The sequence below is a fragment of the Sus scrofa genome, chromosome 1 (assembly GCF_054392235.1).
Source record: "Sus scrofa isolate SSC_HxYL_T2T_F1_AM1 chromosome 1, Sscrofa_HxYL_maternal_Yorkshire_Landrace_v2.0, whole genome shotgun sequence".
NCBI lineage: Eukaryota > Metazoa > Chordata > Mammalia > Artiodactyla > Suidae > Sus > Sus scrofa.
Window position 1 is genome coordinate 57654700 of NC_139383.1, and position 12277 is coordinate 57666976.

Here is a 12277-nt window from a genome sequence, read left to right on the forward strand (position 1 = left end):
GGTCTTTTGTCTTTTTAGGGCCGTACCTGCATGTACCTACAGCACATGGAGGTTCCTGGGCTAGGGGTCAAATCAGAGCTGTAGCCGCTGGCCTACACCACAGCCACAGCAATTCAGGATCTGAGCTGCGTCTGCAGCCTACACCACAGGTCATGGCAACACCGGATCCTTAACCCACTGAGCGAGGCCCAGGATCAAACCCGAGTCCTCATGGATACTAGATGGGTTTGTCAACCACTGAGCCACGATAGAAACTCCCCTTTCTCCTCCCCCTTTTCTTTTTTTTTTCCTTTTGCTTTTTAAGGCTGCACCCACGACATATGGTGGTTCCCAGGCTAGGGGTCGAATTGGAGCTGTTGCTGCCCACCTACCCCAGAGCCACAGCAACGCCAGATCCAAGATGTGTCTGTGACCTACACCAGAGTTCACGTCAATGCCGGATCCTTAACCTACTGAGCGAGGTCAGAGATCGAACCTGCAACCGCACGGTTCATTTCCGCTGTGCCACAATGGGAACTTCCCTTTTTCCTCCTTGATCAGCCTTCTATCTTTGCGCCAACTCTGTGCAGCCTCATTAAACAGCAGTCCGTACTTACATCGAAGCTGCCACAGGTGCTAGATAAGAGCTACTTCGATCAGGGCATCGTTACATTAGCTATAGTGGTTATACTCAATGATGATCATTTGAGGACATTCACAGCCTTAGTAATTACACCTCCATGGGGGGTTTTGATATGTCAAGTGTTTCATGTTACCATAGGCCATCTCTGTATCTGTGGTTTTATCTTCTTTATGCCTGTAATAGTGGGGAAAATAATGGGTAAGTTTTTCATGCTAGAATTAGTAACTTGTCATAAAACTCTGGGTATAGAGAATAGGACCACCTCTCCAAATAGAAGTTAGGGAGTTCCCGTCGTGGCACAGTGGTTAACGAATCCAACTAGGAACCATGAGGTTGCGGGTTCGGTCCCTGCCCTTGCTCAGTGGGTTAACGATCCGGCGTTGCCGTGAGCTGTGGTGTAGGTCGCAGACGTGGCTCGGATCCCGCGTTGCTGTGGCTCTGGCATAGGCCGGTGGCTACAGCTCCGATTCAACCCCTAGCCTGGGAACCTCCATATGCCGCGGGAGCGGCCCAAAGAGATAGCAAAAAGAAAAAAAACCCAAAAAACCCAAATAGAAGTAAGAACCAGGTAATCAGGACTGTGGTGTGGAAATGACCCGGAAGTTAGAGGATGGGGGTATTTAGTCTCATCAATAAGTGTCCAATTCTGTATTAGGACATGTGGTGAGTTGTGTCACCTTTAGCCATCGGGCAGTGGTACCCAGAGCCCATAGTGTAGACTGAGACAGGCTCAAGGAAAGGCCAGCGATGGTTTTGGTTTAGATGCCACCAGGTGGCTAACACCGTAACCCTGAAAGCTCTGACCAGCCAAAACGCTAATCAGGGGAGAAGCTGAGGCAGGAGAGGAGATGTTGCACGTGGTGGGGGATGACTGAGAAGGCTGCCTGTTTACAGGATTCCCAGGACTTGGAAACGCCCGCCCACGTGGAGTAATACTCCACTATGTATACATACCACATCTTCTTGATCCACTCCTCTGTCGGTGGACATTTAGGTTGTTTCCATGTCTTGGCTATTGTAAATAGTGCTGCAATGAACTTCAGAGTACACGTGTCTTTGCGTGTCGTGGTTTTCTCTGGATAGATGCCCAGGAGTGGGATTGCTGGATCAAATGGTAGTTCTATGTTTAGTTTTCTGAGGCATCTTCATACTGCTTTCCACAATGGTTGCACCAATTTACAATCCCACCAACAGTGTACTAGGGTTCCTTTTTCTCCACACCCTCTCCAGCACTTATTGTTTGTAGACTTTTGGATGATGGCCATTCTGGCTGGTGTAAGGTGGTACCTCATAGTGGTTTTGATGTGCATTTCTCTAATACTGAGTGATGCTGAACATCTTTTCATGTGTTTTTTGGCTGTCTGTATGTCTTCTCTGGAGAACTGTCTGTTTAGATCTTCTCCCCATTTTTTGATGGGGTTTGTTTTTTTGGTATTGAGCTGCAGAAGGTGTTTATATATTTTGGAGATTAATCCCTTGTCAGTTGATTCACTTGCAAATATTTTCTCCCATTCTGTGGGTTGTCTTTTCATTTTGTTTAAGGTTTCCTTTGCTGTGCAGAAACTTTTCAGTTAGATTAGGTCCCATTTGTTTATTTTTGTTTTTGTTGTCCTTACTCTAAGCGGTGGATCTGAGAAGATGCTGCTGTCGTTTATGTCAGAGAGTGTTTGGCCTGTGTTTTCCTCTAAGAGTTTTACAGTATCTGGTCTTATATCTAGGTCTTTAATCCATTTGGAGTTTATTTTTGTGTATGGTGTTAGGGAGTGTTCTAATTGCATTCTTTTCCATGTGGCTGTCCAGTTTTCCCAGCACTACTTATTGAACAAGCTGTCCTTTCTCCATTGTATATTCTTGCCTCCTTTGTCATAGATGGCTGTAGGTGCATGGGTTTAATTCTGGGCTTTCTATCCTGTTCCACTGATCTCTATTTCTCTTTGTGCCAGTACCATACGGTTTTGATGATTGTTGCTTTGTAGTATAGTCTGAAGTCTGGGAGCCTGATTCCTCCAGCTCCATTTTTCTTTTTCAGGATGCCTTTGGCTATTCTGGCTATTCTGAGTTCTGTGAAAAATGTCCTTTGTAATTTGATAGGGATTGCATTGAATCTGTATATTGCCTTAGGTAGTATAGTCATTTTGATAATATTAACTCTTCCAATCCACGAGCATGGTATATCTTTCCATCTATTTGTGTCATCTTTGATTTCATTCATCAGTGTCTTATAGTTTTCAGAGTACAGGTCCTTTGTCTCTTTGGGTAGGTTTATTCCTAGGTATTTTATTCTTTTGGATTCGATGGTAAACAGGATTGCTTCCCTAATTTCTCTTTCTGATCTTTCATTGTTAATGTATAGAAATGCCATCAATTTCTGTGTATTGATTTTGTATCCTGCAACTTTGCCGAATTCGTGGATGAGCTCTAACAGTTTTCTGGTATAGTCTTTAGGATTCTCTAGGTATAGTATCAAGTCATCTGCAAGTAGTAATAGTTTTACTTCTTCCTTTCCAATTTGGATTCCTTTTAATTTCTTTTACTTCTCTGATTGCCGTGGCTAGGACTTCCAGAACTATGTTGAAGAGCAGTGGCAAGAGCAGACATCCTTGTCTTGTTCCTGATCTCAGTGGGCATTCTTTCAGCTTTTCACCATTGAGAATGGGTTTGTCATATATGGCCTTTGTCATGTTGAGGTAGGTTCCCATTATGCCCACTTTCTGAAGAGTTTTTATTAGAAATGGGTGTTGGATTTTGTCAAAGGCTTTTTCCACATCTATTGAGAGGATCATATGGTTTTTTTCTTCAGTTTGTTAATGTGGTGTATCACACTGATGGATTTGCGGATATCAAAGAACCCTTGCTTCCCTGGGATAAATCCCACTTGATCATGATGGACAATCCTTTTAATGTATTGTTGAATGTGATTTGCTAGTATTTTGTTGAGGATATTTGCATCAATGTTCATCAGTGAAATTGGCCTGTAGTTTTCTTTTTTTTGTGGTATCTCTGTCTGGTTTTGGTATCAGGGTGATGGTGACCTCATAGAATGAGTTTGGGAGTATCCCTTCCTCTGCAATTTTTTGCAATAGTTTCCAAAGGAGAGGTGTTAGCTCTTCTCTAAATGTTTGATAGAATTCACCTGTGAAGCCATCTGGTCCTGGACTTTTGTTTGTTGGAAGTTTTTAAATCACAGTTTCAATTTCAGTTCTTGTGATGAGTCCATTCATCTTTTCTGTGTCATCTTGGTTTAGTCTTGGAAGATTGTACTTTTCTAAGAATTTGTCCATTCCTTCTTGGTTTTCTGTTTTATTAGTATATAGTTGCATATAGTAGTCTCTTATGATCCTTTGTATTTCTGTGATGTCTGTTGTTACTTCTTTTTCATTTCTAATTGTATTGATTTGAGTCCTCTCTCTTTTTTGCTTGATAAGTCTGGCCAGGGGTTGATCAATGTAGTTGATCTTTTCAAAGAACCAGATTTTCGTTTCATTGATCTTTTCTATGGATTTCTTTGTTTCTATTTCATTGATTTCTGCTCTGATCTTTATGATTTCTTTCCTTCTGCTAATTTTAGGTCTTGTCTGTTCTTCTCTCTCGAGCTGCTTTAGATGTAAAGTTAGCTTGTTTATTTGAGCTTTTTCTTGTTTCCTGAGGGGGGGCTTGTATTGCTATAAACTTTCCTCTTAGAGCGGCTTTTGCTGCATCCCATAGGTTTTGGAGTGTCGTATCTTCATTGTCATTTGCTGCTAGGTATTTTTTAATTTCCTCTTTGATTTCTTCAGTGATCCATTGGTTGTTTAGTAGCATGTTGTTTAGCCTCCACATGTTTGTGTTTTTTTCAGTTTTTTTCTTGTTGACTTCTAGTTGTATAGTGTTGTGGTTGGAAAAGATGCTTGATATGATTTCAATTTTCTTAAAGTTACCAAGGTTGGACTTGTAGCCCAGGATGTGATCAATTTTAGAGAATGTTCCATGTGCACTTGAGAAGAATGTGTATTTTGTTGCTTTTGGATGGAATGTCCTATAAATATCTAAGTCCGTCTGGTTTAATGCATCATTCAGGGCCTGTGTTTCCTTATTGATTTTCTGTCTGGTTGATCTGTCCATTGCTGTAAGTGGGGTCTTAAAGTCCCTGACTATGGTTGTGTTATTGCCAATTTGTCCTTTTAAGTTTGTTAGCAGTTGCCTTATATATTGTGGTGAACCTATGTTGGGCGTGTAGATATTTAAAATTGTTATATCTTCTTCTTGGATTGATCCTTTGATCATTATGTAATGTCCTTCTTTGTCCCTTAAAATATTCTTCAAAGTCTATTTTGTCTGATATGAGTATTGCTACTCCAGCTTTCTTTTGATCCCCGTTTGTGTGAAATATTTTCTTCCATCCTCTCACTTTCAATTTGTATGTGACCCTAGAAGTGAAGTGGGTCTCTTGAAGACAGCATATATATGGGTCTTGTTTTTGTATCCATTCAGCCAGTCTCTGTCTTTTGGTTGGGGCATTTAGTCCATTAACATTTAAGGTAATTATTGATATGTATGTTCTAATTGCCACTTTATTAACTGCTTTGGATTTGTTTTTGTTGCTCTTTTTTCTTTCCTTCTTCTCTTGTTCTTTTCTGCCTAGAGATGTTCTTTAGAATTTGTTGTAAGGCTGGTTTAGTGTTGCTGAATTCTCTCAGCTTTTGCTTATCTGTGAAGGTTTTGATTTCTCCTTCAAATCTGAATGAGAGCCTTGCTGGGTAGAGTAATCTTGGTGACGTTTGTTTTCCTTTCCAAACCAGGTGTGGATCAGTCAGTGGTGACTGCAGTTGCAGCAGTGGCGTCTGACAGCTCCCCGCAGGTGGTTAGGCCCAAGGAAAAGGCCCCCAGCTCCACAGCTACCCACAGACCCCAGCAGGAGCTGTCTTCCTCAGACCACACTGGCTCCCGGCTGAGGAACGTCAAGGTGCAGACAGCCTCGCTACCCTTGAAAGAAGCAGCCAAATGTGATTCGCAGGCTGGGCCCTGTGTAGACAGAGGCACTCAAACCAAGAAGTCTGGGAAAAGTGGGCAGATGAGGCACCGAGGCCAGCAGCCAGCACCCAGCGCTGCCTGTGGGCAGCCACCGCCAGCAGCAGGCGGCGAGCAGACTGCCCCTCACATTCGAGACACCTCCCAAGCGCTAGAGCTCACCCAGTATTTCTTTGAGGCTGTTTCTACCCAGATGGAAAAGTGGTATGAGAGGAAGATCGAGGAAGCACGAAGCCAAGCCAGTCAGAAAGCCCAGCAAGACAAGGCCACACTGGAGGAACACATTAAGAGTTTAGAGGAGGAACTTGCTAAACTAAGGACTAAGGTACAGAAGGAAAACTAGGGCCTGGGATGTGGCACAGAAAAGGTTCTTGAGGGTTTCCGGTCCTGCAGCTGCAGAAGAGCTCTGCCCAAGGTGTTGATTACTGCACAGAGCAGACTTGCCTTTGAAAGAGTCACTCATTTCTAAAACATGCCAGACACATGCTTCCTCTGCCCTGAAGTTATGAAGACTTCAACAATTAGACTGAAACCAGGGGATGCTCGCCTAGTGTCAGATTTCACTACTTGAAACCGCAGCCCAAGTTCATCTGAAGTTCAAAAGCTCAGATTAGCAAGCCATACGAAGAAACTGAAGGATGTGTAAGCCTAAATCCTAGTATTGAGGATGTGAAAAATGTAATTGAAAAGCAAGAAAAAATATTAATCCCCTGTGAACTTGACTCAAGCAGTCATTCATATATACACACCCACTGTGCCTGGACAGAGTGTCTTTCTGTAAGAGTCCTAACAGACACGCTCAGCTCCCTCCCTCAAGTTCAGAGTTCTCAAAATGCTGGCAGTTTGACCAGGGAAAAACATACCAAACAAATTTTGAGGAGAAGAATTTTCATCATGTCACAAGATCTAGTATATCTTAAAATATTTTGAAAAGTCAAGAGTGTATTTAAATAATGAGTTAATTGGCTAATAGCACTGGGAATTGTTGTTAATAATGAACTCAAGGAGTTCCCATCGTAGCTCAGTGGTGACAAACCTGACTAGTATCCATGAGAGCACAGGTTCGATCCCTGGCCTGGCACAGTGGGTTAAGGATCTGACGTTGCTGTGAGCTGTAGTGTAGGTCACAGATGTGGCTCAGATCTGGTATTCTGTGGCTGTGGCGTAGGCCAGCAGCTGTAGCTCCAATTCAACCCCTAGCCTTGGAACTTGCCACCCTAAAAAGTGGGGAAAAAACCCAGAAAACCAAAAACAAAAAACAAAACCCCACCTCAAATTAAAAAGGTTCAAGTCATTTGATCATGGTTTCTGTATTTTTTTAGCCAAAAGACAGAAATACTACAATTAATCATGGTGATTTTGGGAGTTACCATTATGGCTTAGTGATAACAAACCCGACTAGTGTCCATGAGGATGTGGGTTTGATCCCTAGCCTCACTCAGTGGGTTAAGAATCCAGTGTTGCTGTGAGCTGTGGTGTAGGCCAGCAGCTGTAGCTCCGATTAGACCCCTAGCCTGGGAACTTCCATATGCCGCTAGGGCAGCCCTAAGAAAAGAAAAGAAAAAAAAAAAATCATAGTGACTTTAATAAAGTGGATTAATGGAAAAACATTCCCGTATCAATTACTTGAATTTCTGTAACCTAATTTATAGCCAATTATCTTATAGTTCCTTTCTAAATTTGAACTTGGCTTATATTTTATAAAGAAATATGGCTGTTTTTTTAAAGTATTTCATTTTGAATTGAATTCTGCCATTGAAGAACCTCAGAAGCTTTCTACTGCTTTGCAGGGACTATGTCAGCTAAATAATTCAATCGTTGATTTAGATTCCCCAGTTTCATGGAGGCCTGTGGATTTTACTCTACTCTATGGAGTATACAAAATTGCAAAAGTAGCTTGTGTATGTTGAAACTTTAGAATTTAATTATCTTCTAGGTTTCTTGTTCCTTGGAATGTGGCATTATATTCATCTCAAAATTCCATGTATGTATAGAAACCTCAGTTCTATTTCTCTAAACACAGGAACCAAGTAACTGTTGTCTATAATTTTGAATAAAGTGTTGCTCATTGAGCCAAAGAGAAAATATGACTTCTTTTCATGGGAACATCCAGAAAAAGTATGCATTTAGTCGCTGTGTTTTATGCCTATAGGCTGACAGTTGTTTCTGGTTCTTTTCAGTAGTGACAATCTATGGATCTAGGTGTTCCTAATAAATGTAGATGTACGCAGTCACTGCACAACCAGGATAGGGAATTAATTTGATGTTGTCTCAAGTTTAACTTCAGGTGTGTAAGCTCGGCCTGTTCTCCCACTACCATATGAGGACAAGGCTCTTTCCCAGAAGCTCTGGTTGGATTGCTAACTGTAGGGTGCTTTGCTCTCTTTGTTTCCCTGTTTGTTCCTAATGCAAAATCGCAGGCTTGTAGAGCTAGATGGTACCTTGAGTTTTCTTTTTTTTTTTTTTTTTTTTTTTACCTTTTTGTCTTTTTAGGGCTGCATCCTTGGCATATGGAGGTTCCCAGGCTAGGGGTCAAATCAGAGCTGTAGCCTACTGGCCTACACCACAACCACAGCAATGCCAGATCTGAGCCGCATGTGCCACCTACACCACAGCTCACGGCAACCCCGGATCCTGAACCCACTGAGCGAGGCCAGGGATCGAAGCTGCAACCTCATGGTTCCCAGTGGGATTTGTTTCAGCTGCGCCAAGACGGGAGCTCTGGTACCTTGAGTTTTCTAAAACTATCCCCAAAAAGGCATCACCAACTTCTTTAGAATCCTTCCTCAGTATACATCAGTCTACTGAGAGCTGCCTTATTCTGAATTCCAAAAATGTTCAGTAAATTATGATCTAAACAGGAGCTGTTTTCACCTATTAAAAGATGTTATCAGGCGGGTTGCAGAGGGCAGGCCGGGAGAGGAGTGGCCATTTTTAAAATCTGACCCTAACTGAAACAGGTGTAGGCACTGCACTTTTGCTTCCTCGAGCGCTATTTTTCTTGCTGACTTTCAGCGGATGGAAAAGCCACCATCCAGTCTGAAACAAACAAAAAAATGTCAGCCGCTGGCTCGGTCACTGCTCCCGGGAACCTAAGAGTCTCGCCCGCCCAGCCCCCCGCTTCTCCCAAAGGGCCCACTGCCTCCACGAAGAGTTGGGCTGTGTCAGCCGCAGGTTTCTCGGGGCCAAGGCGAGGCTCTGACCACAGGGAAAGGAAGAGTTCCCTAAGCTGTGGCATGTGCAGCCAGGACTTGGCTCAGATACTTGCAAAGAAAAAAAAAAAAAAAAAAAAAAAACCCAGCCAAACAAAAGATGTTACTGGGAGTTCCCTTCATGGCTCCCTAGGTTAAGAAACCCAATAAGGATCCATGAGGTTGCAGGTTGGATCCCTGGCCTCGCTCAGTGTGTTAAAAATCCAGCGTTGCCGTGACCTGTGGTATAGGTTGCAGACGCTGCTCAGATCCCACCGTTGCTGTGGCTCTGGCGGAGGCCGGCGGCTATAGCTCCAACTGGACCCCTAGCCTGGGAACCTCCATATGCCGTGGTGCAGCCCTAAAAAGCAAAAACAAAAACATGTTACCGCCAGAGGTTCCTTGTGGGAAAATACTGAAAACAAATTTTATCTGGACCATAGAGTGCTTTGGTGGGAAGTGTTTTGATTATGTAACTTGTATCCATTAGAAGCAGGCAACTTATTGTGAACTGGAAAATTCTGTCAGTCACCATCAGGAAGAGACTAGCGGAGAACATGAAAGGGCAGATGCGCCTAGTCTGGTGGATTACGTGAATCTTGTCTCTTCACAGGAGGGAAACCAACAGACCAGGCAAGCAATGGGCAGCCAGCCTCTCACTCAAAGAGATCACAGCATTTCAAGACCAGTGCAATAGCTTTTTTAGCAACTGTATTTGGTCTGTTTTTGTTCCTTAGCTTTGTCAAAATCTTAACTTCATGTGTAGTTTTTCGTATTTTTTCCTTTTGTGCTATTTGCTAAAATGAGCAAATGCCACAATAATGCTTTTGCAAAGCAGAACCATTACCAATTTATAGCCTTGTCATGTAGGTCATGTTTCAAAATGAGACTGGAATTTCAATAGCTGTGGGGAAAAATGATGTAAACCACAGAAAAGATGTATAATATTACAGTGGGTTTTTTAAATTGTTACTGCATTTATTGCCTTGAGTATAGTAAATATCTCTGATAGGTTATTAGTTCTAATCCTACCTTTAATTTTGGGAGCCCCAAATAAAGGAAGTGATGTTTTCATGTTTATATTTTTTTTTTCAGTCAAATGTTGATGCTTGAGAGGTATGTTGTCTTCTATTTAATATTTTTATCACCTTACGTTTGTCTCTTCCAAGCATTAAAAATGGTTCTCAATAGTATGAGTAGTATCCCTTATTCAAAAAATGAAAGTGTGAATACTTTCTTCAGCCTTTGTTTTGATTTGTGTGGTTGACCAAGTTTTATGGCTCCTGAAAAAGTGCCTTCACTATGTTTCTGTAATTTAGAGCAAATACACCTGCTTTAAGGGGAGAAATTAGGTGCATGGCACAAAAAAGTAAAAAAAAATTTAAAGCCTGCTGTAACATGAAAAGATTGCTCCGTTCATGCTTAGACAAATGTTTTCTTTAAACTGTTCACCTTTTGGAAAATACTGAACAAAGGAGAAGGGAACAAAACATTACTTGAAATTGTATGCAGGTTAAGATAACATCTTTTTTGACTAACAAATTGTTTCTAAAAGCTAAATATATTTCTTCTATTTCTTCAGTTAAATAAGACTTAGAGGACAAACCAGTTTGAAAAACCTAATGACTTTTAGAATATCTTTTATGAAAGACAACTACATTAAGTATATACTTTTAGGGAGTTCCCGTCGTGGCTTTGGGGTCAACACATCAGACTGGTACCATGAGGATGCAGGTTTGATGCCTGGCTTCACTCAGTGGGTTAAGGATCATGTGTTGCCATGAGATGTGGTGTAGGTCAGACGCGGCTCAGATCCCAAGTTGCCATGGCTGTAGTGTAGCCTGGCAGCTGCAGCACTCATCGGACCCTTAGCCTGGGAACTTCCATTTTGCCGCAGGTGCAGCCTTAAAAAGCAAAAACAAAAACAAAAAACTTTCAGTTGTTATTTTAAGGGGAAATATCCTTTTCCTGTGCTAGTGAGTCAAATATTTTATGACTCTACCTGTGAACACACTGATTTAAATCCATGACACAAAAGCAAGACACAGTCCAGCAAAGAATTTTTTTTTTTTTTAAATACAAAACAGACTGGGTAAAAGTGATTTACTCTTCTCAGTAAACAAAAGTAGTAAATTTAATCCTTAAAGTATTTCTCAAATGTCTGACTCAAGGAAATAGCCTGTGCCAATTCCTCATTTGGCACAGAATGACAGTTTGTTTTTTATCCTATTTAGGTTTAATTTTACATAATCCCAGTTTTTTTCAAGGTAGGTGTAAGCTGCTTCCTTTTTTTTTTTCCCTCAAATTTTCCTTATTCTATAAATGACATAATTTATTTAAGTTAGTATGGATCTCTGACACTCAGCTTCTGAGCAGAGGAGTGTGTCTACAGTAAGACAAATACCAGGAAATATGTTTTGCCTTCCTCAAACATTAGAAAGTCATCTCTCTCTGCAGACACATCTGCAATGCCTTTGTTTTGAATTTAAAACTGATGGCACACTGAAAAGGGGTCAGTGACACAGGGGCAGTCAGTATGTTAAATAATAAATAGCCTTAGCCACTTCTCATATGCTAGAAAACTTCTCTTTAAAAAAACTCAATATAAGATGATTGATTTGTTGTAGTTCATATATATAAATCAAACATTTAAACATCTTAAACTTTGGGAACATGGAATTCCCATAATGGCTCAGTGCGTTAAGAAGCTGACTACTATCCATGAGGATGTGGGTTCAATTCCTGGCCTCCCTCAGTGGATTAGGGATTTGGCGTTGCTGTGAGCTGTGGTGTAGGTCGCAGACGCAGCTCAGATTCGGGGTGGCTGTGGCTGGCAGCTGCAGCTTTGATTTAACCCCTAGCCTGGGAACCTCAATATGCTGCAGGTGCAGCTCTAAAAAGAAAAAAAACTTTAGAATCAAAACTTGGTATAGTTTACAGGGAACACCCAGAAAGTGAATTTGCATAATCCAAAAAAACAGATAAAGTTGATGACTAAAATGTGTTTCACCAGTTCTATTCTGGCCAGCATCTTATTAGTTCATGACCATGGTTCCATATGTGAGAAGAAATTGCTAAATAAATTTTCTCGTGAGCTAAACAACAGCTTTGCCCTATAATTCAGAAGAGATAATTGAAGATGTTAATTGAACAAATAAAATCAACAAAGATGAAGGGAAAAGCTTGTCCATGAGAAAAACCTTGGCCTTTGGAAGATAAAAATTCAATTTTTAGTGTTTTACCCACTTAAAAGGCAAAATCAAAAACAAAACCCCAAATTGGTATCTGCAGGAGTCTGTGGTATTTGATTCTTGCAAATACAAACCACAAAGGCTGTTACGTCTTCCACATACACCACTGCTAGGAAGAACATCGAAGTCACTGACTGCCACACTTCATAAAAGGATGGGTTTTAGCTCTAAGAGTTTAGATTTACTAGCAACAGCCTGAACTTGAC

At 41.4% G+C, this 12277-nt stretch overlaps 1 protein-coding gene across 27 annotated transcripts in view; it reads left to right on the plus strand.

Moving 5' to 3' along the window:
- Positions 1 to 7714, plus strand: part of ANKRD6 (ankyrin repeat domain 6) — a 208621-nt gene extending 200907 nt beyond the window's left edge. For all 27 annotated transcript variants that reach the window (XR_014805855.1, XR_014805857.1, XR_014805856.1 and 24 more), the window contains one exon: positions 5401 to 7714. Coding sequence is in view for 23 of the 27 variants with exons in the window: in XM_084960218.1 (XP_084816344.1) it covers positions 5401 to 5972 (572 nt within the window). In the remaining 4 variants the exon portion in view is untranslated. The remainder of the gene's footprint in view (positions 1 to 5400) is intronic.
- The last annotated feature ends 4563 nt before the right edge of the window (positions 7715 to 12277 follow it).